Genomic DNA, 21718 nt, shown 5'->3' with positions numbered 1-21718 from the left:
TCGTGGGGTGTTGCCCTGTGTGTTTGTACCTGTCAGTGAGAGGGGTGATCACCAGTCGCGGGGTGTTGCCCTGTGTGTTTGTACCTGTCAGTGAGAGGGGTGATCACCAGTCATGGGGTGTTGCCCTGTGTGTTTGTACCTGTCAGTGAGAGGGGTGATCACCAGTCGTGGGGTGTTGCCCTGTGTGTTTGTACCTGTCAGTGAGAGGGGTGATCACCAGTTGCGGGGTGTTGCCCTGTGTGTTTGTACCTGTCAGTGAGAGGGGTGATCACCAGTCGTGGGGTGTTGCCCTGTGTGTTTGTACCTGTCAGTGAGAGGGGTGATCACCAGTCGCGGGGTGTTGCCCTGTGTGTTTGTACCTGTCAGTGAGAGGGGTGATCACCAGTCGCGGGGTGTTGCCCTGTGTGTTTGTACCTGTCAGTGAGAGGGGTGATCACCAGTCGTGGGGTGTTGCCCAGGTACTCATAGGAGTAGAGGAACTGAGCGTCGCAGATGTTGATGTAACAGTGCTTCTCCTTCTCCTCCCAGCGGTGTCGCAACTGAGACAGCCACACGAACGCCTGAGAGTTCTCCACCTTGTTTAGAGGGAGCGACATGGCGGGGGAGGGAGCGGGGGGGGGGGGGGGGGGGTAGAGAGAGGGAGATGCAGAGAGAGGGAGAACGAGAGAAAGTGAGAAGAAATAAGCCTGTGTAATACTTTCTTCTCAGCCATCTAATTATGGTAATCACATTCCGTGCTGGAATATCATAAATGCATTACCCACCAGGTACCGACTGTGTGGAAACAGCTTCTCATATGTGGGTTTCGCAGAACAGTGTATGGCAGCACAAAGAAACATTTCACACACGTGTTCCTCTCCGAGTCTAAAAGGGAATGTTTCATAATTGATTATTCAACCTCTGAGGAGCCACAGCTAAATAAAAATAAAAGGAAAGAAAAGTTTTTCGAAGGAGCTTGTTTTTCCAGGTTAGACCTGGAATCTCTTGAACAGCTACGCTTCCAAGAATGACTGGCACCAAAAAGGGTTAGGAAGCAAATGAGAGACTGACATGAACGATTTTAGTGAGAGAAGCACAAATATTGAGGTCATAGCCACTTTTACTATACTTAGAAATCCCCCTCACTCTCTCCCCCCTGCCCTGACCATCACAGTCTGTGAAACTTTGAAACAGATGCAGTTTGTGTCTGTTTTTGTTTTTATGCTATTTCAGGAAATAAGCGTAGTCAACAAAAGCCTCATTGTTTATTGACGACTGATCAAAGAGGCACAATGGCTCCTTTAACCCTTTCACTGTCTGTAGTGTGATAGTAAAGGGTTAAACTTCTGTAGTGTGGTAGTGAAAGGGTTAACCTTCTGTGTTGTCGCAGTGAAAGGGTTAACCATTTGGTAGTGTGGCAGTGAAATGGTTAAAGACATCCCTCCTCCTTCCTCCTCACCTTCTGAGCGATGATCTTGGCCACCACATCCCTGGCGTGGACGTCGATGGTGCAGATGGTCATAACATTCTGACGGTCGCCTGGCGACAGCTGGCCAATCAGCATGGAGATGAGGGTGTTGAGCTGGGACACCTGCTTCCTGTAGTATTCCTTCATGGCGTTCTCGTAACCCTCCTCCAGGCGGCCGAAGGCCATGCTGACGTCTGACGACCACCAGATCTGGGTACACGTCAGGGCCACCTGAAGACGAAAGGGGGGAGGAGAGAGAGAGGGAGGATAAGGCTATGTGTCCACTCAAAGCCTTTTTTTCAAGGCGGACCGCTTTGAAAAAAAAAAAAAAAAAAAAGCTCAGAACATTTTTTCTGAGGCTCATGCCAGCCACGGCTCCGCCCCTTCCTCGATGAGTTACATTGATGAGCGCGCTCCTTTTCCAAAAGTTGAACTAGTTTCAACTTTATGAGCTGGGAGCGCTCCGCCAAAAACGCTGCCGCCCAGAGCTCATAAAACTTGAGGCGCGTCGCTGGGAAGAGGAGCGCGCCTGTCGCTTCTCCAGCATAAAAATTAATGACAGAAAGGAGCTGACAACTCATAAAACGTCGGCTATGGACACAAGCCCTTGGCTTAGAGCATATATCCCAGTGAAGGTGATTCGGATACTGGAGTTGAAAGAGACCTAAAACGCAGGTGAAAACAGCACAGACAGAGCAACATATGGACCCGACTTTGAAGATGGAAGTGCAGAGAATAGCAGGCAGTGTAGAGAAAGCTGGTAGATGGAGGTGCAGATAATAGCAGGCAGTGCAGAGAAGGCTGGTAGATGGAGGTGCAGAGAATAGCAGGCAGTGCAGAGAAAGCTGGTAGATGGAGGTGCAGATAATAGCAGGCAGTGCAGAGAAAGCTGGTAGAGGGAGGTGCAGAGAATAGCAGGCAGTGCAGAGAAGGCTGGTAGATGGAGGTGCAGAGAATAGCAGGCAGTGCAGAGAAGGCTGGTAGATGGAGGTGCAGAGAATAGCAGGCAGTGCAGAGAAGGCTGGTAGATGGAGGTGCAGATAATAGCAGGCAGTGCAGAGAAGGCTGGTAGAGGGAGATCTGAGGGAGAATGCCACGTGCTTCCGTAGCATTTTCTTTTTACATACAGCTCCTTTGTAAAACTCTTGTGGAAAATGCACGAGTGTACAACAATTTGACCGCCTTGTAGACGATTTAAATACATACACTAGTACCAGAGGCGCAGAGTCAAATGAGCAGGTGGTCCAGAACAGGGCAGCACGGTTGGTACTGGGCTGCTCACTAAGGTCTAATGTGAGCAGTATGCATGCCCGCCTCTCTTGGCTTAACGTTGAAAATATGCTTGAGCTGTTCAAGTTGGTCATGAGCAGTAAAACTCCTGTTTTTATACATAAACAGGTTGTTTTTAGTAATACTGTGCATGAGCATTACACTAGAAGTTCCAGTAGTGGGCAGCTTGATTTGCCAGGTTCAAAAAATAACGTTTTAAGGAGATATTATATTTTTAGAGCATTAACTCTTTGGAATAACCTGCCTCAAAACCTCTGCTGCGTTTACAGTAGATTCACTTTTTAAAATATTTTTTTTTGCTATGGCACCAGCTAATGGGGATCCGTAATAAAATAAAATAAAATAAAATCATTATAACCACACCCGTTACATTAACATTTTGTTATTTACTCACAATTGTGTACAACAAGGCCAGCAAAAAGATACACTCCCAGCAGTCAATAATAACTGTTACTGTTGTTCGTCTAACAGTGGCAAACATAAGTGATTCACTTGGAGTGCATAGTCTCTGTATATCTGTCTGTTGTCTATCTATCTATCTATCTATCTATCTATCTATCTATCTATCTATCTATCTATCTATCTATCTATCTATCTATCTATCTATCTATCTATCTATCTATCTATCTATCTATCTATCTATCTATCTATCTATCTATCTATCTATCTACTGTATCTCCCTGTTCATCTATTATACAGCTGTCTATCGTGAAAAGCATGGGCAATACGAATTAGACAACCAGCTCTTTTTAGTTAGTTTGTTTTCTGGATTGGATTACATGACATACTGTTTGAACAAGGGTGGTTTCAGCCCATCGAGTGGCTTTCAGCTGTCCTGACTGTGGTGGTAAGTAGAGTCCACCGCCGCAAACCCAACAGGGAGAACAGCCTGCTTTGGTTTGATACACCCCCCCCCCCCCCCCCCCCGAGCCCAAAGTGGAGTGGTACTCCAGCGCCCGTGTAGGTGTCGCTTTCTAGTTAGAGACCATCGACCGGAGGCAAAAGGGTGATGTTCCCCTCACTATGTATGGAACAGAACTGCAAAATAAATAAACTTTTACTGTTATACTTTAATACTAGATCTGTTCAGCTGATGGTACATTGCACTGTTATCATCTCCAGGAAAGGCTGGTCGATTTCTACTTACAGGAAGCGGTTAGATAGCATACAGAACGACATGACCCAGACACCTGTTATGAAACTAGCATAACCGCAGGGAGGCCTCACACCTTGACAAACAACACCCACCCCCCTTAAACTTGATTCTTAGAACCAAACCTCTGTTAGGGGCGTGCCCAGCCCACTGTATGATTGTACCTTGCTCCTTCACTCTGGAGCTCACTCAGACTTGATCTCCTGTGAACTTGTTTCTGGGCCCAGCCTGTACTTTACCTGTGACCTGTTATAGCTTAATAAAACTACTCTTGAAAACTATACTTTCCTCTCGGGTCAACAGAATGCAGAAAGTATGTATTTTCTGGACACTTGCTCTTGTCAGTGTAACGACCAGCGTGATATTTCTATGTGCACTAAAAGGACTAAATGCACTAACTGGAACAGGACCAAGCTACATTGCCAATTCTCTAAAAACGATGAGCCCCCTAGAACATTACGATCATCTACCACTGGTTTATTGAAGGTTCCCAACCACAGCCAAAAGAAAATCTGGGACGCAGCCTTCGCGAATGAATCACCAAAGCTATGGAACATACTACCTATGGACATTAGGGAGGCTAGATCACTATATATTATCAAACGTAAGCAAAAAACGTACCTCTTCACCTTAGCATTTTAATAGATTCTGCCACCACTGACTCATTATAATAATAATAATAATAATAATAATAACTTTATTTGTATAGCACTTTTCATACAGAGGTTGCAGTTCAAAGTGCTTCACAACAGTAAAAAATACAGGCATAAGCGAGCATAAAAAGATAGACAGGTAGAATCACAGTGTTTCACATTAGGATCTAGCATCCCAATAGGCTCTCCGCTTACAGTTTTCAGTAACACAAATAGTAAAAATAGTTTAAAATGATTCAGTTTAAGAATAGTAAAATAAAAATAAAATAAAATAAAATATAAATTATAAAATCCAGACTGTGATTGTTGTACTGTAGATGAGAACAATTGTATTGCACTGCACTATTGCACTATCGTAGGCCACATCGAGACAGAGACGGAACGGATCTTTTTCGTTTTCATTTAAAAAAAGTTTTCCGTAAACACGAAATCGTCTCAAGAAATATGTGCATCCAAACGAAACCACTGAAAATGCTGTAACGCTGCCACAAATGTACAAAATAAACGGCATTCCTGTTTTAGACTTTGCTCTTTTATTTTGAAACCCCGCGACCGGAAGTGTTATTGTTGTTATCGCTAGTGGAATAACTTGTGTCGTCCGGTTCTGTTGAGATTGTTGGTGAACAAGCGACTAACTGCAGCTATGTTGTATCATTTTTGTTGGCTGGGTTTGCGTGTGCGGATTAAGGGAGAGGTGGGCTATTGCATCATCGGTTCAGGAAATATGCGTACTGACTTGTAAAGACAGAAACGCAAGGCTGGCATCTTCAGATTTGTTCACTCTGGGAACCGTTTTCAGAAAATAGCGTATTCAGGCTCCCAGAATGCGGTTCCGCGTGGACAAAACGTGCATACGTGTTACGGACGGTGTCCTTATGTGTATATATATATGGGGTTATGTATGTTATCTGTTGTGTGTGTGTATATAGGCATGTTTTGGTTGTTCTGTTTTTGTCTCCCTCCTGTGTAACATATCCCATTCTCAGGTGTCTCCCAGTTGCAGCACCAGCAGCCAGCTGGTCAATCAGCAACTCACCCCAGTGCAACGGCAGCTGAAGTTGATCTGCAATCAACATCCACTCTCCCTTTATATATCCCATTTTGTGCAGTGTTAGTTAGCTCTTTTGGCTCATTGTGGTGGTGGGTGTCTCTCTGTGTCTTTGGTGATAATTCTGTGTGTTGTGGGGTATATATACTGTTGGGCCTGTTTTGCCATTTGCCACTCTGTGTGGGGTATGTATATTGTTGGCCATTTTAGATTCATCCTACACTGTGAGCTATATGGTTAGAGTGGTGATTCATCCTACACTCTAAGCATTGGGGTTAAAGTGGTGTTCATCCTACACTATGAGCTATATGGTTAGAGTGGTGATTCATCCTACACTCTAAGCATTGGGGTTAAAGTGGTGTTCATCCTACACTATGAGCTATATGGTTAGAGTGGTGATTCATCCTGCATTCTAAGCATTGGGGTTAAAGTGGTGTTCATCCTACACTATGAGCTACATGGTTAGAGTGGTGTTTCTTTATATAAACAGGTAAGCTGGATTGTGTCTTGTGACTAGGGATGGGTATCGTTAGGATTTTATCGATACTACTACTCTTATCGATACTGCTTAACGGTTCGGTACTTTATCGATACTCTTATCGGTTCTTTTTGGTTCTTTTTTTGCAAGAAAAAAAGACAATTAATTAAGAACAGAATCAACATTGCTTTATTATTTATAAATACAACTTTATAAATAAGTATTATAAATAAATATAATTTCTTCAGCAACAGCAGCAGCAATGTTCTTTTATATAACTTTATAAATAAATATAATAAATGAATATAATTTCTTCAGCAACAGCAGCAACAATGTTTTAAATGTGTCTGACTCTGAATTATAGACTTTTTATAATAAACAACAAATGCAAAAGGCTAACAGAACTGTGACACTCGTTCACCCTATCCTCTGTCATCCTTCCTCTAGCTGCTAGGGAGAAAGGACTTTGGGTGGTGGAGGGAGGTAGAGGGAAGATGTGTGGTGGCCCTGGGCTCACTGGCCTGGGACACATTGGTGGCTGACGCCTCAGCTTGACGATCTATAAAAAGTTTAGATTGTAGTATTTGTAGCTAAACAATTATTTTGTTTATTAGCCTATTTGTAATAATTCGTTATTAGCCTAGGAAACTCCGTATCTTGGCTTACCGGCGGCAGTGGACGTGGATGCAGATGGAACACTGCGCGCAAGGCAGTCGAATACGCGCATTTCTGCACACTAATATCATGTTTTGCCAACAGATGTTTTGATAAATTGCTCGTATTGCCACCCTTACTGGCAAATATTTTGTTGCACTTGTGGCAACGTGCGTTGTATATCCATACTTTCTTTAGAACGCTTCGCTCTATCCGCCATCACGAGTCACGGTGCATGCAGACTCAGAGCTGTCTGTGTCTGTGTGCAGCGCGCTTCAGCACAGAGAACTTTCATTAAGGAGTACCCGTATGTAGCACTACTAGCGAGCGACTCGCGAGGAGTGCGTGTAATAATGACTCGCTGTGGCTCGCTTCTCGTGCAGAGACAGAGAGAGGATAGATCGTTTGCAACTTTTAAATAATAATAATAATAATAATAATAATAATAATAATAATAATAATAATAATAATAATAATAATAATAATAATAATAATAATAATAATAATTTCTCTAGAGTATCGATAGCAGTACCGAGGACGTCGGAGCTTATAAATACTCCGGTATTTTCTAATATAGTACCGGTTCCCGTTTAAAACCGGGGTCCGGGGGGCATCCCTACTTGTGACACTTGTGGTTATTTGTAATATCCCTAATAGGTATATAGAGCAGTGGCTCTTCAGAGGTAAAAGCTCTGGTTCTTCATGGTACATTTGGTAAAGCTGGTAAAAGCTCTGGTTCTTGGGTATATAGAGCAGTGGCTCTTCAGAGGTAAAAGCTCTGGTTCTTAGGTACATTTGGTAGAGCTGGTGAAAGCTCTGGTTCACTTCATTGTGTTTTGGTGTTCTTTAGTTTGCTGTACATTTCTGTATTAACCCTTTGTATATTTGTTTCCCTTGTGTCACCCAGCCTATGGTGATTGCTTTTCATTGTATTAATCTTTTGTTTCGCACACAGGGACATTGAAGACAGGAAGATACCCTGGGGTCTACATTTTGCATCACGTAGGTGACCTGATGTTAAAGATACCAGCTTTAGAGTGAGCACCACCACCTGTACTTTTGGGCGGTCAGAGCCTGTAAAGGGGGGTGGGTTTTTGTTTCCTTTTACTATTTTATTTGGTGCCACTAGGTAGTCCTCCTTGCTCTCTGTGTTGCTGTGTTTTGGTTCTTTTTGTGAAATAAATACTATTATTTTGCAAATTGTTTCATGGTTTTGTGTCACTGCACCCTCACCTAACGTGTCTGTGGCCTTGTGTTGCGTCCCCTTACTGAGGTGCGTAACAATACGATAAAATACTTTGGCGGATACACCCAAAATCATCACTGTCTGGACATGACCTTACTCAGTCTCATGCTAATTTATGTGTATTTTATTGCACTGCTCTTATTCTGTCTTATTTTTATACTCATCCTATGTCTGCACTTTTTGCTTTTATTTAGTCTTGTTAAATAAATAGCTTGCTAATCGTCTTTTATAGAATTTAAGAAATCTATCATCAATAAGAAATCTTTTGAAACTAAGACATTTCTTATAGATTTTAATGACAGAAATCTATAAAAAAGAAAATCTGGGAGGTTTTAATATCGATTATCCCATTTTATGCTCATTTTATGCCATGTCTATTTTGTGTCCATATCACTGATGTGAAGCACTTTGGGCTGCAATTCTTGTATGAAAGGTGCTATGTAAATAACGTTTATTATTATTATTACGTACGTATCTGTTGGTTGAAGATCTGAATACACCGAGGCCCCCCCCCCCCCCCCCCCCGACGCTTGTTACCTGAGCCGGGTAGTCAAGCAGCCACTGGTCTCTGGGCTTGTCCTCGTAGGCCAGCACCGCCTCCGTCATCTCGTGGCGAACCGTCGACCGCATGGTATCCAGAACGCGGTTCAACCAAAGCTCCACCTTGGGCGATAAACACAGACAGAACCACGGCACGGCGGCAACATGCATACCAATGAGTGAACATGTTGCATAATGATGTGTCCCTCACATGAGCACCGAGGGGCATTGAGGTCATTAATACGCATTAGAGAGAAAGTGGTATCAGTGAAATACTATGGGCTGTAATGGAAAATTAATGGGTTTATGGGCTTTGATATTCATAACCGCAGGGGACAACGAGGGACTCAATTTGATTTGTCTCTTTTATTTGTGGGGGTCATGATATCTATATTTCCCGGTAGATCCTTTCCGTAATTGAGAGAGACAGGTGACTGAATCTTGATCATGACGTGAAATGACAGATTTCCTTTTCAGGCTTTTTTCCACATCAAATATGCGCAGATAGCCTTTTGCCCAGCTGAGGAACTCAATGAACGAGGTATAGATGTGTAGAAGGTATAGGCGGTTTTAAATATAGTATCCATTCCATGACATCATTACCACAAACATCTTGGTAGGCATTGCAACAGATGACTGTAATAAAACAAATAAAAGAGGTGATTATAATTAAATTACCACCATAATGAATGAATGTGTTCATGGCATTGTGCCATTTTGGGAGCAAACGCATGATTGACACGTCATGAGAGAATACTATTAATATATAACCCAAGCTAATGGTACCAATGGTCACACAGTGCTGAGAGTTAGAATAATATTGTAGTTCTAATTCAAAGACCACGTCATTCATAATCACTACCACTTTCAAACCAGAGCACCATTTGAAAAGGAGACCTTGATCCCCAAATGACCATATTCACAAGGCGGGAACAGGGTGGAAAGGAGCCCAACCTGAGCATGACATAAGAGCAAAATGGCCGCCGTGTGAATATGGTCAACGAGTTTTCCCTGGTAAAAAAAAAAGAGAAGAAAGGTTAAATAAAAATTATTTGTGTGTTTTTACCGGTCCAGTGCAGTCACAGGGCTGGTTGAAGGGGACATACTCGTCCTCTTTACTGAACATGCCCAGGGCAGTCTTAGTGGGATTCCCGTCTTCACCTGTTTCAAACTGCATCGAAGCCATGTTGTCAAACAGCTTGGACAAGTGTTTCTGGACCTGAACACACAGAGGTATTGGAGAAACATGCTCAGCGCTTGTAATTAATTCCCCGACAGCTCTCTGTCTGATGGGTATTCGCTTTGCCACAGTGCCCAAAGAAATAACACTTCACTACTTGTCTTCTGGATCATTGATATAAATGCAGGACCCATGTTCTTTGGCATGCTTGCTAACCTCAACTTGATTTATCGGCAAGCTGTGCTTAGCGGTCATTTGTTTTTCCAAGGGGTAAATACAAACGGACAAGGTTCTGATGGAAGCTGGAGAGAATAAACTATGACCAACAGTGCCCCTGTGTGGACACTCTGTATACTGCACAACAGCAGTGAGGATTCTGTTGAATGTTCGGGCAGTAAAGAAGCGTGCGGGTTAATGCTTGGTGGGTATATCTTGTTATAGCCTCAACTTATGTGTGTCTCTGGACCTGTGTTCTGTCAGCATATACTGACAGAATGTGATGTGATATTTGTATGTACCTGCTGGTGAGTATCGGCCCAGTTCCTACCTGGTGTGGGTTGGTTCCCTTGGAGAGGATGTCTAGCAGGTCAGCTGAGGAGATGAAGTAGAACCTTGGGAAGCATAATCGCTTGGTGTCCAGGTACTCAGCTAGAGCCTTCTCACACAGAGACAGCCTGGGGAGAGAGTATAGAGCACACTGGTTCAATATACATACAATACACTACGTATACAGCCCACTGTCTCACCTTGTGGGTGTTTTGTGTTCACGTGTGTAAAGCATGTATGTACGGTAAGAGAGAGGCACAGGACTACAAGTGTGTGCAGGATAGTGAATGTGAGGCTCACAGCCTGTTCAATCCCAGTGCGTCTTATAACAGTTTGTGAAGCAACGCCTGGCGTCGTCATAACACAGCACCATCAATCTGTGTAGCCTCCACACACACACACACACACACACACACACACACACACACACACACACACACACACACACACACACACACACACACACACACACACACACACACACACACACACACACACACACACACACACACACACACACACACACACACCTGCTCTGAACGTCCTCCAGTTTATTGAATAGACCCGCTTTATTGGTGGCCTCCACCACGTTAGGCGTTTTATGGGCGGCGTCCGCCAGCTCTTTGAAATCAGCATCAATCCCTTCAAAGCGTTTGGAGTCCTACAGAGAGTGTCCCCCACGGAGCCGGGCCAGGGGATGTGGGTTCCCACAGGGGGGGGGGGGGGGGGGGGGGGGAATCACAGAGATTAAATAGCAACACATCTGGCTTTAAGCACAGCAGAACATCATGGGGGCAATTAAGGAGCTGTGTAATTCTCATTTCCTAAAGTAGGATTGCGAGGTAATTAATGCATCCTTAAATTAGCAAGTGTGAGAGGCCATACCAGCCCATGTTCATGTGGTGATGGTGAGCAGAAAGCAGATTCAAATGCATGCATGTGTGTGTGTGTGTGTGTGTGTGTGTGTGTGTGTGTGTGTGTGTGTGTGTGTGTGTGTGTGTGTGTGTGTGTGTGTGTGTGTGTGTGTGTGTGTGTGTGTGTGTGTGCTCTACATGTGTGTGTGCTCTACATGTGTGTGTCCATGCATATTGTGTGTGTGTGTGTTTGTGTGTATGTGCTCTATGTGTGTGTGTGTGTGTGTGTGTGTGTGTGTGTGTGTGTGTGTGTGTGTGTGTGTGTGTGCGTGTATAACCTCGGGCAGCTGTGAGCGGATATCTGCCGAGCCGACGAAGATGCTCTCCAGGTGGGTCCAGGTGCGCTGCACTTCGAACCACACGGAGATCACCGAGTCGGCCACTGCCAGCTTGCGTTGCCATGACGACACCTCTTCCAGGAAGTGGCCGATGTACTTGGAGGACATGAGGTTCTGCAGCTGCACCTGGTTATCCTCCAGGGTCTCAATCAGTTCCTCGTCAGCGCGCAACAAGGGCACCTGGGTCCTGTGGTGGGGCTCGTACTGGAACTGCATACCTGGAGGACGGATCAATACACTGGATCGATAGGTCATGACCTCAACGACCTGGGACTGACGCGCCGCTCGTGTCCAATGTGAGGGGGCGGCAAGGTCCAACCTACTAGAGAGCTAGAGGAGGACCTGAACGCGGATTAAAACATTCACAACATTCATGTCCCCTAGGGGAGTTAATTGACCTATCTCAAGCCCCACCCTCTTTTCTCAGTCCTCCAATCACAACCGTCACTCTCTGAGGTAGAGGAAAAGAGACTTTGAGATAGGCCAATTATCCACATTTGTGAACGTGCACTACACTCTCATCTAAAGCCAGGAATCAGAGAGATGACACTCAAATTCGCAATGTCACCTTGACCGTAAAAATCGGTGGCTGTTCCAAAGATAATGAATGAATAAAACAAGACACTTTGTGGGCCCATAAAATGTCTGTGTGAGTTCTTACACACAAGGTTCAAATTCTTGTCCAGACCCATTTGCAACAGCAGAGAACATAAAACGCATTCAGGTGTCAGAAATCACCTTCGACATTTATGACTCCACAAAGTCAGTTCTTATTGGAAAATGGGTGGCATCTTCCTTTGAGAGGCAATCAAGTAGTTAAAACACCATTCACTGCATTCTTGATCTACCAGAGGCAGTTATCCAGTGCGTTACCTGTCCACGTGCTGTTGAGCTCAGAGAGGACCTTCTCCATGTCCATCTCCTTCGCGGCCTTGTCCACTATATCCCTCACCTCATCCTCGTAGCAGTGCAGGTTGAGCTGCAGCAGGTCGGCCAGAGTGGTCTCCTGTACGCTCGCAGAAAGTCACACCATCATGACTATTCAACGTTACGCCGTTACGCGTTTTACATTAGCGGCGGGCAGCTGTTTGTGTTGACACGTTATGAAAATGGAGATCAAAAGCGTGGCCGATTCAGCCTCCACGACACCTATATTTGAAAGAGGCAAAACAGCTGGAAACAATAATCCGCCTCCCCTGACCCTCATACCACAGAACAGATAGGTCCTGCGAAGCACTTATGAGGCGGCAGGTGAAGGAAATAATTAAAGGAACATTGCCTGGTTGGACAAATCATCTCTTGCTGCTCTGTCCCCGCAATTATTAGCTGAACATTAGTGGCGCAGTTAGCATGAGATATGAAAAACAAAAGGGGTGCAACGCCTCTTAGCCTGCATATGAACCGTATTGTTCAGAGTGCAAATCTCATCAGGTAAAAGAAAAAGGATTTGCACATAAAAGTCACAAACAGGAATCGATTAGCAATTTCCTGTGATTTATTTTTCTTTTGTTCTAATGTAAAAGTATAGATTACCTGGTCCATGGTGAAACGGACGCCAGTAGCGGCCATCAGTTGATGCCAGTGTCTGGCCCGTATAGCCGGGCTCTGGAGCTCAGCCACGGCCTGGAGAGAGGTGAGTAGGTTCTTCACCATGCTGTCCAAACCTTCGAACGCATCCCATGGTCTCACCTAATTGGACACAATCGCAAAGAATCAACACTTGTTGATTCAACACAAATCTTAGCGCATCTGTAAACTAGAGCCTGACCAATATATCGTGTGTCAAATTCCTTGATAACTAAAGTCGAGGGATCCTTGCTAAAAATCTCTCTCTCTCTCTTTAAAGTGATAGTTTAAAGCGGTTGCAGCATGAGTGTGTGTGTGTGTGTGTGTGTGTGTGTGTGTGTGTGTGTGTGTGTGTGTGTGTGTGTGTGTGTGTGTGTGTGTGTGTGTGTGTGTGTGTGTGTGTGTGTGTGTGTGTGTGTGTGTGTGTGTGTGTGTGTGTGTGTGTCAGTGTTCTGATGGCCTGGGGGAAGAAGCTGAGCCGGAGTCTCTCTGTTCTCGCAGCTTGTGTACGTAGGCGCTTGCCTGACGCAGCAGCTTGAACAGGCTGTTGTTGGGGTGGTGGGGGTCTTTCATTATTCTGCAGGCTCTGGATTTGCACCTCCTGTTATATAAGTCCTGCAGGGGTGGTAGTGCAATACCCGTAGTACGCTCTGCTGAGTGCACCACTCTCTGGAGTGCCTTCCTGTCCTGTGCCGTGCTGTTTCCAAACCAGGCAGTGATGTTTCCAGTCAGAATGCTCTCTATAGCCCCGGAATAGAAGGAGTGGAGTATCTTCCCCGATATTCTGAACTTCCTTAACTGTCTCAGGTGATAAAGGCGCTATTTCGCCTTTTTCACCACAGAATCTATGTGTGTTGACCATGTCAGGTCCTCTGTGATGTGGACTCCCAGGTACTTGAAACTGCTCACCCTGTCCATGATAGCCCTGTTTATCCACAGTGGCGTGTGTGTCCCCTGCTGTATTCTCCTAAAATCCACGATCAGCTCTTTCGTTTTACCAATGTTCAGGAGTAGGCTGTTATCCCGGCACCAGCGTGCCAGTTCATCAACCTCCTCCCGATAGGCCTTCTCATCATTGTTAGAGATCAGCCCCACCACCACCGTGTCGTCCGCAAACTTCACTATGGAGTTGGAGCTGAACCTGGCCACACAGTCATGTGTGTACAGTGAATACAGCAGGGGGCTCAGAACGCAGCCCTGGGGGGACCCGATGCTCAGGGTGATTGTGCTGGAGGTATGACCCCCCCCCCACCCTGACCCTGTCACTTAGAAAGTCCAGGATCCAGACCCAGATCGATCAGCTTGTCAACCAGTCTGGTGGGGACTATGGTGTTGAAAGCTGAACTATAGTCAATGAACAGCAATCTCACATAGCCCCCCTTCTGTCTGTCAAGGTGAGATAGGGTGTTGTGTAGTACTTGGGAGACCGCGTCGTCAGTGGACCTGTTTGTCCTATATTACACAGTATTATAATATTATACAGTACCTCTTTATCCAGGGCCCGGATGTCCTTAGAGAATTGTTTACACTGCAGATCCATGTCCTCTACATTAATGTCCCTCCAGGGAGTGGTTTTCCAGGCATCGATGCTGGAGCCCACCACAGTCACCATGTCCCACAGCACCTTCAGCAGGCCGGCTTCTCGCCTGGGGAACACAGGAGAGGAGAGCAGGGTGCTAACAGCTCTAAGGTAGGTGCCTGACTAATGCCTGAGAATAATTCCAGAGGTAGAGCCTCCAGACTGAGTTATTATATTGCTTCAGCCTTTCGGTGTGTAGACTTTTCTCTGTTCACTTTATGTGAGGGACGCTGCTAGCTTGCTGATTTTGTATTCCAACTTCCTATGCGCTTGTGACACTGTGTCTAGGAAGGGAATAGGCATAGTTTTGAAAGTGCCACTTGTAATGAAAAGAACCCCTTGTTTCGACTTCTTTACACATATCTTTGATATAAGGACAATATTCCCAAATCGAATAAATAATGCATGATTTTGTGCTTATATATGCATTGTTTATTCGTTTTTTCCATCATATTTTTTATGAAGTTCAGCTACAGGATTTTCTATTTTTCTCCCATCCCAATTTCGTATTGCCAATTATTTTCTATTAAATTCTCCCCTGCCCTATCTTGAACGTTGCTAGACTATGCCTCCCACTGGTCGGCTGTAGTGAGGATAGAAGCCTTGCATCACGTGTCCCCTCCGGTACACGAGGAGGCAGCCTGTCGCATCTTTTCACCAGACAGCGCGGTCTCTCAGTGGCGAGGAGTAACGAGTGGGAGGCTCACACTGCCCCCGATACTTCCTGACTCTGCTGTACAGGCGTCCCCCAACCGACATGTAGGAGTCGCTGTCCACAACGTCCAATCCCCACCCATCGACTTTCCACCCGCTACCTCTGCCAATTGAGATAGTATGACAACTGGCCCAAGCCGCAGGCAATGCTGACTCCGGGAGTTGAGACCGCAGCCTCTTGCATTGGTGACGAGCGCAATCTCCACTACGCCACCCAGCCGCCCCAGCTACTAAATATAAAGACAATGGCAGAAGTCGGCTGGGCGTATAGTGTGAATGACAGGAGGCAAAGTAACCGGAAAAATTAACCGCTTATTAAAACAATACAGCACAATGCAGTTCAGAATAATATTGCAAGGGCCTAACAAAGACCTAAACCACCACCAAGCTCCGCGTAATGCCATATCGTCTCTGACCGCCCTGTCTGAGTTACTGGCTCTGAGATTCAAAACAGCATCTCTTCATCATACCGGCTCATTAGGCTCAGATTTGGCGAGGGATTGCAGTGGCGTGTTCTGTTCCAAGCGGGAGTCCGTCCAGCAACCTTCCATCTTGAGGCTCACCTGCACTGTCTGAGCTGCTTGTAGTCCGAGACGGTGACCTCGAACAGGCTGGCTGATTCCACCAGGGAGGCCATCAGCGCCTCCTTCTGCTGGATCTGCTGATGGGACTCGTCCAACATCTGGTAGGGCCTCTCACTGTCAAACCTGGAGCGCCAACACGGAGGCACACGTTATAGACACTGTAAAAGGCTACGCACAGGTAGAGATTGGAACATCCATGCATACTTACATATATAGATAAACAGGTCTCTCTCCCTCCCTCTCTCTCTCTATCTATCTCTCTCTCTCTCTCACACACACACGGATGCACGTGCACACACACACACAATATAGTGAGTGGTAGTAACCCTGCCTCAGTTTTAATCTTCAATTTAACATGCTGATGCGCACATACACACACACACACACACACACACACACACACACACACACACACACACACACACACACACACACACACACACTAAACAGTGGGCTATATTTAAGTAATGGAGGCAACAGAATATTATTACAGTTCCTTTTATGTTTCTTTTAACTATACTGTAAATCATGCTCTACTAAAAACATGACTTGGCTACGACATATCCAGACCACAGCATAAGCAGACCAGAGCATAACCAGACCAGTGCATATCCAGACCAGGGCATAACCAGAGTGTGCAAAGCTATAGTAGCACACAGTGACAATTAACAATGACTACCATGACATTAATGAGAAAATAATCACCAGGTTATTAAGAGACCAATTAGACACATAACTAATTTGACAATTATACATTATGACGAAGCACCTCTACCTATGAATTAATTATCATTATGTTTAGATTCAATTAGCCTTGTCTGATGCGATGCCTTGCGACGATAACAACTCTCAACTCTACGGCGTGGAGAGAGACAGGGTGACATTCCCAGTGCCCTGCTGATCCTTTTCAAAGCTCCTCAGCTTTTGAGTTACAAAAACAAAACAAAAGAAACAGTCAAATTCGCCTCCAACAACTAACACTGAAATGTTGAGGAAAGGCTTTGATTTGACTGAAATCATGAGTCATCAAAGGGGAGTGTGTTTTCTACCTGTAGGGGCCGTGTTTGCGAAAGTGCTCTCTGAAGGCGTGCTGCTCCACGTCAAAGGAGGCAGACTTACGCCGCAGGCTGGTCACCTTGCTGGCCTGCAGTGGAGCCACCTGCTGCTTCACCTCTACTGATCGCTTCTTCACGTTGGTCCACTTCTCTGGGAGCTCCTAGAGAGAGAGGGGGGGGGGGGGGGGGGGGGCAAGGAGGGGTGTCAGAGAGAGGTGGGAAAGATAGATGAATCAGTACCAGGAGGAGGAATTAAGGAACAGAGAGATGAGGGATCGAAGAAAGAACGGAGACACAAACAAAAGCAAGAGAAATGGCGTCTCAGATGAGAGAGTGCAGGGGGGGATACGAGGAGAAGACGGAGCATCGATCCTTATCAACGAGCCTCACCTCTAGCTGTTTGTAGACCACGTCGGGCAGCTCCTGTTCGTATATCTTCAGCAGGGCGATGGTTTGCTGCAGGGGCTCAAACATGGTATCCGCCGTGCTCTGTCTCTCCTTGACGGCCAGCAGGTGACCCATGACCCCCACCAGTCCAGCATAGTCTCCCTCCTCCACCCTCAGACCCAGACCGGTCTCAGCCACACAGATGAACTCCTCCAGGTCTGACAGACTGGAGAGAAAGAAGATCACGGTCCGATTGTATGGGTTGTAACTATTAATGTGAGGACAGGATAGTGTCTCCAACCATGGGCGGGTCCCCGGATAAGAAAATTTAGCTATTTCAAACCCTGCCCTCTTTTCTTGATCCTCCAATCACAACTTGGACAAACTTGTCAGAGGGAAGCAACCGTTGTGATGGGTGGATCAAGAATTTTTTTGTTTTGTTTTAGATCAATTACATTACAGTGTATTAAATGGAGAACTTCCACCCATTGTGTTTTACACTGCACAGAAGCCTCATCTATACACAGTGGCTGTTGACCAGCTATCGAGAGCAGCTTGATTTGTGTTTTGTTAACATGAATCACAGACTGTCTGAGCTTGTCCCAGTCCGCCGTCCCCTGCACATTCATAACACTAGGAATAGGCATCTTATCTTTGGTAAGAGGAGAAAGCTCAAATGTGCCAGCCTAAGTATAGATTGCAGGGGGCCCGCAGATCTGGAACGAGCTCGACGAGAGTCTGAAACAGTCAAAATCCATCTCCAGATTCAAAAAGTCACTGAAAGAGAAATTGCTCAAATCATATCTGTAAATAGTAACTACCGGTAAACTTGTATGTATGTAGTATGTATGTAAGTAGGTAGGTAGGTGTGTAAGTTTATACATGTTGTCCATATTTGGAGGCCTTTGTTTGTGATCAGGCTCCCTCCAAAAGCTTTAAATAGCTTCTTGGGAGACCTGGCAGTGGCACACACACACAATTTTGATGATGATGTTCTCACGATGATGACATGTATTGTATCATGTGTGTGTATGTGTGTGTGTGTGTGTGTGTGTGTGTGTGTGTGTGTGTGTGTGTGTGTGTGTGTGTGTGTGTGTGTGTGTGTGTGTGTGTGTGTGTGTGTGTGTGAATAAATTCAAATTAAAAAAATGCAAAATAAACATTGTGTTGGACTGTCAAACAGTAGACAGGATGCGATAGAGGCCATTATTCTACCATGTTATAAAATAAAACGTAATAATTCTACATGGTGACACTGTAGGGATATATTTTGTATGCATATTATTTTTAGTTCATCGAATGGGAGTGTTTTAGATTGTTGAGTTCATTGTGTGCATATTATACTATACCTGTTGGTTACATGGTCAATGAGATGCTGTTTGAACATAAAGCTCCACTTCTTGATGACGTTAAGCAGGGCGCTTTTAAAGGCTCGCCCATCCACCCTCATCCAACCCTGGAACACACAGACCGGCTCCAGCGCCTGCACCTCCTCATAGATATGCTCGAATCTGAGGAAGACACACAACAAGAATTGCCCTATTTTACTATTAACGTTGCTATGGAAACAGAAGAATGCTTATTGTTGTCGCATGAGAGGGGAGTAAACCACACTCGCTCTCACGTTTTTCCTTCATTTCTATTGTTAAAAGGGGCACTTCACCGATAAACAAATAATGCCAATTTATTTTGCACCTAATCTCACACATATCCAAAGACAGTTTTGCTCACGTTCACTTAGTTATTGAGAGTAAATTTGTTTGAATATGGCCACCAGTGATGTCATCAGGGACACAGAATATGCTAGGGTGCCAGAAGACCAGTACAGGACAGTATTAAGGAAGGAGGTTCTGCACGCTTAGGTCCATGCAGGTTTCTTTAATTAATCAGGTGCCAAACTTTCAGCCACAAGACCTTCATCAGGGCAAAAAAAAATATCTTGTGGCCGGAAGCTTGGCACTTGATTAATTAAAGAAACTTGCATGGAACTAAGTGTGCAGAACGCACCTTAGCGTGTTCAATGGTCATGATTGCAATGATCATCTCAAAGTTGTAGACATTGCGAAATAAACTTTTAATTAGCCATCGCAATAGCTAAAAAATAACAAGATGAAAGTTGTTAATTTAGACTAGCTGACCCCTCTTCACAAGATGTTCTGTGGAACAGTGAAATAGGGCTGTTGCACAAAGACACACGTGAATACATACGTAAACAGCATACATTCACAGACACACTCTACAGACACCCACCCGTCCACCTGCTCCCTAAAGCTGTCCAGTGTCGGTGGGCTCTCGGGGACCCCGTCCTCTGCGTGAGCCTCGATCTCCTGGCTGGTCAGGACGTGGCCATACAACAGGAACTGGCGCATGAACTCCTTCCTGTCGTCCACGTAGAGGTAGGCGTAGTGCTCCAGAGAGTTGCGGAACTCACAGCAGGTCGCCATGGCGCTCTGGACACGTTCCATCAAGAGCTGACGCATGTCCGCTAGGTCGGCCTTGTCCTCCATGTCAGCCTACAGAGGAAATAAGATATAATATAATATAATATAATAGACTGAAATGTAACGGCCGTTAGATTTGACCCCTTGAGATTTAGTTTGACCCTTATTGAGAGTAAATGAGTTTGAATATGGCCACCAGTGATGTCATCGAGGACAGTGAATCCTTGTGTAATAAGTGAAGTGCCCCTTTAACTTTAAATAAAGTATCTAAAGTATCAAAACTGTAAGTTGCCAATAGGCTACTCATTAGTATGCATTATTGTTAGCCATCATACTGTTGTTTGATATGACACAGATTGAGTGACAGCGTGGAGCATTGGATTGTAGGATACACTTAACATGCTGGAAACTTTGTGAAAGGGAGGTAAAAATGTGAGATCAAAGGAATGTAAATCCTCCCATTCTTGACAAAACGTCACCAAATCCCACTTTGTTCGGTAACCATTTTACATCTCGGCATTTTGGGGATTCGACGAGAAGAAAGCATTTAACCTGGAAGCGAACCAGATGAAATGTTTAAAACACTCATCCCAGTCGGTGCACTAGTAGTACACTTCCGCATTGGTGATCAAACCTTTGTAATATAATCCTTGTTGTAAACCAGGAAGTCCATTACACTAGAACCAAATGTGTCCAAGCTAAAACCATGATGGAATTTAGATTAGATTCAAATGTAGAGTGCAAATGTAACAGTAAAGTGCAATAGTAATATACAATGTACAGGTGATTAAACTGGGTATAAAATATATAAGCTACTATGTGTAGTGTTAATCAGATGTATGTACAGAGTTGTAATATTAATATGTACAGTGATACAGGTATAAAGACAGTATGGTAGTAGTCATACTGGCCAGCAGCGTAACTAGTAAGAGTAGGTAAGGGATATGTATGGCTATAGATATAGTATCTATAGATATGTAAAAGAATTATGTGCATTTATGTACAGACAGGTGGATAGATATATACACGGTAAGAATAAATATATACAGTATATGCCGTATATACAACATTGGTATTCAGACAGATATGGATATGTATATATATATGCTGTAAATATAAATATATAATTTTGGTTGGATTTTACCTTTAGCCTGAAAATGGGAGCTGCAAAGTAAACACAACCCCATACTAAAACTCAGACAAATAGTTAGCAGGTTAGTATGTAAGTTAACATCCCAACATGAGTTGAGGCAAAGAGTTTCTCATTTCCTAATACCGGTATAATTTCATAAGTACCGGAGATAGGTAAATTACCTGTTACCTGCTGAACATAATACTGTACTTGCATACTTGGCCCAACGCTGCAGTACCTGGTAGTGAGGGAAGGGGCAGTGCTGGGCCAGGCGCGGTACCAGGGAGGAGGTTCTGTACATGTCGTTGATAAGGCTCTCCACCAGGTCATAGAATCCGTCTCCGGACCCAAACTCCAGGGAAGGGCTGAACACCATGTCCGGGACCCTCAGGTCCAGGTGAGCCTCGAACAGAGGGGCTACTCCTGCTCTCTGGTCTGGACACAGTTTAAAAAAGAAGGGTTTGAGACAACAAAAGAGAGGTGCTATTTCACACAGCCAATCAAATGTAGTGATTTGTATTTAATTAAAAAGGTGCTGTAAGTGGTATTTTCTTGTTAAAATAAGTGGTCTACATGTTACAAATAGCTTGACACTTCGACAGCCATCACTGATCTGATATAGATGTCTGGTCAGTAACATGAGTCACCCAGTCCCTCCACTCTGCAATAAACAGATATATTTTCTGGTATCCTGTTCCCACTTTGTCCAATAAGGAGAGAGAACTCCACACAGTAAATTTGGCTTGGCAAGATTTCTTGAAATAAGTTTTTTT

General features: G+C 44.7%; 1 protein-coding gene across 1 annotated transcript in view; it reads right to left on the bottom strand.

The window, feature by feature from the left end:
- Positions 1-21718, bottom strand: part of dnah9 (dynein, axonemal, heavy chain 9) — a gene marked incomplete at its 5' end in the record, with an annotated part of 366889 nt that overhangs the window by 287775 nt on the left and 57396 nt on the right. The window contains 16 exon segments of the mRNA XM_084323040.1: positions 438-575; positions 1439-1678; positions 8507-8632; positions 9576-9728; positions 10237-10363; positions 10766-10896; positions 11428-11705; positions 12361-12493; positions 13021-13176; positions 14540-14699; positions 15910-16053; positions 16980-17146; positions 17376-17598; positions 18722-18883; positions 19623-19885; positions 21184-21380. Coding sequence (XP_084179166.1) covers positions 438-575; positions 1439-1678; positions 8507-8632; positions 9576-9728; positions 10237-10363; positions 10766-10896; positions 11428-11705; positions 12361-12493; positions 13021-13176; positions 14540-14699; positions 15910-16053; positions 16980-17146; positions 17376-17598; positions 18722-18883; positions 19623-19885; positions 21184-21380 — 2798 coding nt within the window.

Source organism: Notolepis coatsorum, assembly GCF_963971535.1.
Source record: "Notolepis coatsorum genome assembly, chromosome: 10".
Taxonomy (NCBI): Eukaryota; Metazoa; Chordata; class Actinopteri; order Aulopiformes; family Paralepididae; genus Notolepis; species Notolepis coatsorum.
Note: the sequence above shows the minus strand (reverse complement) of the source record. Positions and strands in the feature narration are given on the sequence as shown.